We start from the raw sequence: 6605 nt of genomic DNA on the forward strand, positions 1-6605 counted from the left end.
TATATATAATGAAGGATAATTTTTTTTAGGTAATTAGTCTTAGATTCAATTTGAAATTGCTTGTCTAAATAGTGTAGTCAATTACATGTAGCTTAAAAGTACTGATAATTATTTTAAAGAATCATTTAAATTCAACTTTAGTTTTTTAAAAACCCTTAAAATTGCCGCAACTTGACATATCCCCCTGCACTGAGCGCCTCCGTGTAACTCTGTGCCGTGTGAGAAGACGGCGGGGGATAGACTGTCTATCTAATAAAGATATAAAACAACACCCGTGCTCTGTCGCATCATGTGGAAAGGAGGTGCCGGAATCTGATGCTGGTATCTGCAGACAACAGTATCATATATACAGAGAAATTATAACACAAGATAACTGCTTAAAACTACTGTCAGGGTACACCCCCCCCCCCCATTTTTTGAATAGAATTCTACAAAACTATTTGTACATGTTTTAAGATTTATAGAAACCCATATTTACCACAAAATTTTCCTATGAAACTGCCTTTTTATTTTTGCATTATTAACAAAACTTTACTTGAAAATTCACCCTGATATTGAAATCCCTCGAACGTCTTTTTATCGGTCATGCATATCATGTACTAATGACCGATTTACATTTTTTCGTCAACTAATAGAAAATCCTACATAAACCAACCAAAATCATACTTCATTTGATGAGGCCCAAATCTGAGTATATATATGGCTCTTGTACTAATCATAAAATGGACTCTGTATCAGCAATGTGTCAGATTTAAAATCCAGCAAACATTATCAAAACATGGCTGCAAGTGGAAATAAAACATTACAATTTTGAAGAGTCTTAAAAAAAGAAAAGAAACAAACATGGAATATTGTTGCAGTGTGTGGGACCCCCATCCTTCAGAACATCAACAGAAATTAAGAATAGTTCAAAGGTGTGCTGCTCGTTATGTAGACAATAAGTATAAACCAAGCATTAGTGCCACAAACATAATCACTACCCTTCAATGACCTACTCCTCGCAGAGCGCCGTCTTAAATCCAGACGTGTAGTGATTTCAAATGAAGTAATCCATTTTTTTTTAAATAGCAGAACCTTCCGATTTCCACAAACCTACTAACAGCAATAACAGACAGCCCCACTCACAATCAAACTTCTAAAGATGCATGTACATTGTATATACACGTGCGGATCTAGGAATAAAAAATAATAATAACAAAAAGGGGGTCCGAATTTTTGGTAAAAAACACACCAAAAAACTTCTTAAAATGAGTATCTAAGCTTTATGGACCAATGACCATTAAAGCAGCTGAAATACCTACACAACATACATTTATGCTACAACTTTCTAACTTTACATCATGCATGATAAAAGGTGTTATTTATCGAAAGTGACCATTCTGATTAAAATCCTATCCTTTGATCGCTATACATGGATGACTTGTGTAGCGATCTACATGATCCGATTGCTAGGGAGACTTATTTGAAATAATCTTCGGTTTCCCTGCCTGATAAAATGATTCTTTATTGCAATTTTTTTTTCGGTCAATAAATTTCTAATGATGAAAGAAGTTATAAGTGACAATCCAAACTGTACCCAAGTCAGGGACTTTATGACATATTTATAGGTATGGTATGTGTTTGTGAAGAACAGTGGATTCTGCATAATACATAAATGACCCAGACTTCTGCCGACTATGCAGACATTATCCCTACTTGCATTGTTTTTAGATTCCCCCAAAACGACCTTGACATTCGCGCCGTATGTTCATATGCATACATGTATATTGTAATATTTATTGTTTTAAATGTCAAGTTAAAAGGTCAGGGAAAGGTATTTTACTAACAGGTCATTGGTAAATATGAATATGAGGTAATGGAAACAAGTTATGTTAAATTTTATATATGCACGCGCCTCTTTAACCTTTATATTGAATTAGGCAAAATTTGCGTCAATATTAGATATCTTGTGTTCAGAATATTCTAAATTTCTGTGCTTTATCTAATGTCTGGAAACAACAAAAACGTTCGCCCCATATAAAATGAATATATCTGTTACTGATAACCAAAACCTAATCACTAGTTGGTTATGAAAAAAAATGACAGTGATGTAAATGATTATTTTATATAGAAATATTCTAAACAGGACTTTGGGAGTGAACAATAAATGGATGACTTAGAAACAAATCACAATGGACACGTACCAGATTTTTTAAAAATTGGATAGAGTCGTACCTTAAGAAGTGAGACACCCCCCCCCCCCCCCCCCCGGAAAAAAACCAACATCTGATTTATCAATATATCACTTTTAGTTGGTCTTTTCATACATCTTTTTTTGGGTCGCATACACACACCCTGAGTCACTCGGGTGACCTACCTTTGCTATTGGTCTTCGTCCGCCGTGGTCCGTGGTCCGTTAACAATAGAACATATGCAAGTTCTTGATAACTACCATTCAAATTCTTTAAAATTTTGGTATGAAGCATCTTTAGGACAAAGGGGACATAAATTGTAAATTTCAGGACTCCTGCACTCCTGCAGGGCAAAAACTGCACCAGAAAGACTAATTTTCAAAAATCTTCTTCTCTACAACCACACATTTGTAAGGAAAGCTAAATGCATAGTCATGTAGGACAGGAAGGTCTCTACCAATACTGTAAATTTTATGATCCCCAGGGTAGGGGTTCTGACTCCAGAGTGGAGCCAATCTTGACATGGTGTTTATGTTTAAAACAATGAAATAACATTTTCTTTAATGGCATTGATACTAAATTGAAACTAAATGGGTATTTAGAAAGAGCAGATATAGGCTTTTTACAAAAATAACAAATTTCATCATCTCAGGGGTGGGGAATTTGGTACCAGGATGGAGCCAAATGGTCACAGTGATTAACTGTTTTTATCATTTGAAACACTTTTTTAAAATTCTCTCATTTTCCTAATTCAAGATATAAAAATTTAATGCATATGCATATACATGAATAGGAAAAGCAGAAAGCAGGCGCATAGGATCAAGGGGGAGGGGGTATCCATTCTTTTTTATAATTTTATCATTATTTGTTATTTTGTAATGTAGATAAAAGATAAATTGGGTGTCTGCCTCTCTATTTTTATGACTGTAGTAATGAATGAAATGAAAGTAAGCTTGAAAGTTGTGAGTAAAAAGTATCTAGCGAAGTATGAGCTTTGATAATAAATACAAAAACTGCCACCCCCCAACGATTTAAGGAAATGGAAGTTTGGTGGGGGGAAATTTTAGACAGTCATGGTAACATGGTAGAAGAACACCCCATTCTCCCCACGAAAATGAACTTAAGGGAAATCATGGGGAGAGTGTAGACATTGAAGATCCCCCACGAGTTAGGATTATGAAGATTTGGCTAAATGGGATGTACCAAAATTGGGAATTCTGCAACTCCAGGGTTCTGACTCTAAGGTGGCTTCATAATAGTCATATAGTGCTAATATAACATATTTTACACAATGTCTTTCGTCAATATGTACATTTTCGGGGACATTGGAAGAACACATATCTTGTGGGGTTTTGTTGTTGTTGTTTTTTGTTGTTGTTGTTTTTTTTTTTTTTTTTTACTGCTGCTAAATATTAGAATTTAGATTAGATGTGCAGAACAGGAAAATCATTATGAATTTCGTAGTCCATGAGGCTAGTGATTCTTTTTACTAATTACGTGTACTCAGGTGACCGAAAAGGCCTGTGGACCTCTTGTTGAATTATCAACATACTCATTCTCAACTTCAGTTGCTTAGATTGGTAACTGTCGACTGCTGATGTATAGGTCATGGGTTCCAATCTAGCAGGGGTTTTCATCCCCCCTTCCAAATTACTTTCTGATAAAAAACAAAAACCCACCAAAAACATTTTTAGCTACTGGCAAATAAGGTAAATTGAAACCTTTCAAAATATCTTTTACTTTCCATCCAAATGAGAATTCCATAGGGTGTTACATGTACTCTGCCTTAATTTTTAATAAAAGCAAATCAGAAGTAATGGTTTACAAGCTGTGCAATAGGCTATTGAATGCAAATAAATTAGACACCGCCAGACATGACAAAAACACCTGGCCAACGTTTACACGCTTGTCAAAGTTGTCGTTCTTACAAATTCCAGATTAAAATGGCCGCGTACACACCGTGCAGGTGTGCCAGGTAGAATAAAATCGGATTTATTGTTTATAGATGATTCCAATTCTAAACAATATGAATTTCGTTTACGTGGTCGCCTTTCTGTGGGTTGGATTTCCCATTTGTACGGGTGAGTAACAATCTATTGAATTGTGTATGTCGGTATCACGGTAAATTGTATAATCAATATATTTCCGCATTCATTCTACTTTTACAACGGCTGTATAAAATGATACCCCCCCCCCCCCCAAACAAATACTGCATGTGAAGTCCCTAGCTTTCAATCTCCAAAAGCACGTATGAAATTGTTGAATATTTTACTACTACCTGGAGAGAGAGAGAGAGAGAGAGAGAGAGAGAGAGAGAGAGAGAGAGAATACACTAGTAAACATTTCTCGTTTATTTCCAGCTCTTCTATGTTCCCAGTGCTATTCAATGACAGTTAGAAATCACACCAACATGGAAAGATGGTTCCATTCCATGGTACCCAATCTTTACGATCCTCAGTGCGGCATTGCGTACCATAACACGCGATCGCGAACCACTACCCCGGTGCCACAAATTCGTAACCAGCAGCCCGTTCTGCCCACTTCCTGTCAAATCAGTGCAGTAGCTGGGACTAATACGGAAATCCGATGTGGCTTTTACACAGGATACATTGAAACAGTTACTCACAATGGAGTGGGTAGGTTTCTTTCTCGGACCCCAATAATCTGAAAATTCGAATATCTTTGTTCAAATCCCTTAATATTCTTATTATATAAATTGAAGTCTTTCTGTCATAAATCAATATATTCATGAGCCTTTTAGCTCACCTGGGCCTTTTTGATCAAAACTTTCCGTTGTCGTTTGCATCGTATTGTAAACTTTTCACATTTATCTTCTTCTCCAGAACCAATGGGTCAATTTCAATCAAACTTGGTACACATCATCCATGGGTGAAGGGCATTTAAGTTTGTTCAAATGAAGGGCCATGTACATGTCCCTTCAAAGAGAGATAATCACAAAAATGCCAAAATATGGTGGGGTTATTTTAAAAATCTTCTCAAGAACCATTGGGCCAGAAAAGTTTAAATTTGCATGAAAGCTTCCTGACATAGTGCAGATTCAAGATTGTTCATATCATGACCCCCAGAGGTAGGGTGTGCCCACAATAGGGGATCAAATTTTACATGCAAGTATAAGAAAAATCTATTAAAATCTTCTTCTTAAAAAAACTCACTGGGCCAGAAAAGTTCAAGTTTATATGAAAGCTTGCTGAAACAGTGCAAATTTAAGTTTGTTAAAATTATATAGGGTGGGGCCTCAATAAGGGATCAAAGTTTTACATTGGAATATATAGAGGGGAAATCTTTAGAAATCTTCTCAAAAACCACTGGGCTAGAAAAATTTCCACAAAAGCTTCATGACATAGTGCAAATTCAAGTGTATTCAAATCATGGCCCCTGTGGGTAGAGTTGGGCCACAATAGGGGATCAAAGTTTTACATTAAAGTATATATATATATAAGGAAAAACTTTAAAAATCTTCTCAAAAACCACTGGGCCTGAAATGTTGAATTTTACATGGAAGCTACCTGACGTAGAGTAGATTCAAGTTTGTACAATTCATGGTCCCTGGGGTTAGGGTGTGACCACAATGAGGGATCAAAGTGTTATACCGGTATACTAATATGGGGAAAATATCACTTGAACTATTTAAGCTAGGCTAGGGCTTTCATATTTTGTATATACATTTTTTATGGAAAGACCTTTCATGTGATGCAAGTGTGTGATCTTGTGACCTTGACCTGGAAGTTTAACCTACTTTTAACAAAAATCTGACCAATTCAATTTGTCCTGAACTCTATAAGGTAGATGTTTATGAATTTCTTAAAGCAAGACCTCTCATTTCATATCATCATCATGGCCTTAATTTCAAAGTTTGGTATACTAAGTTTAAGAAAACATAACTAATCAAATATTTTGGGAACTATTTTATATATATCAGATTCTTTATGGCAAGACCTTGTACACAATGGTGTTTGATCTTATGATCTACTTTTTAAAAACATCCTTGATCAATATATTCAATATCCCCTGAACTATTTAAGGTAGGGCTTTCATATTATATATATATGTTCTTCATGGCAAGACCTTATTATTGTGTGAGGCTTGACCTTGTGACCTTGACCTGGAAGTTTGACCTACTTTTAATAAAAATATTACATATTTTATATCTCCTGAACTATTTAAGATGGAGCTTTCATATTGTATATAGATTTCTGAGTATGGTACGATCTTTATATCATACCATGATCAATGACTTTGTGATATTGGTCTTATCCACAACAGCAAAATCATGTTAGTCATATTCTAGGTGTTGAGGCATCTCAGTGTTATGTGAATTAATTTTCAGTTATGTTGTCCCGTGGGGATCCAGGTTAGAATAGGTCCTCAGTACCCCTTGCTTGTCGTAAGAGGCAAGTAAATGGGGTGGTCCTT

At 35.6% G+C, this 6605-nt stretch overlaps 1 protein-coding gene across 1 annotated transcript in view; it reads left to right on the forward strand.

Annotated features, from left to right (window-relative positions):
• The first annotated feature begins 3557 nt into the window (after positions 1-3557).
• LOC125677648 (uncharacterized) overlaps positions 3558-6605 on the forward strand; it is a 4757-nt gene continuing 1709 nt past the window's right edge. The window contains exons 1-2 of the mRNA XM_048915788.2: positions 3558-4252; positions 4532-4807. Coding sequence (XP_048771745.1) covers positions 4177-4252; positions 4532-4807 — 352 coding nt within the window. The 5' untranslated portion in view covers positions 3558-4176. The remainder of the gene's footprint in view (positions 4253-4531; positions 4808-6605) is intronic.

This window comes from Ostrea edulis, chromosome 1 (genome assembly GCF_947568905.1).
Source record: "Ostrea edulis chromosome 1, xbOstEdul1.1, whole genome shotgun sequence".
NCBI classification, from domain to species: Eukaryota; Metazoa; Mollusca; class Bivalvia; order Ostreida; family Ostreidae; genus Ostrea; species Ostrea edulis.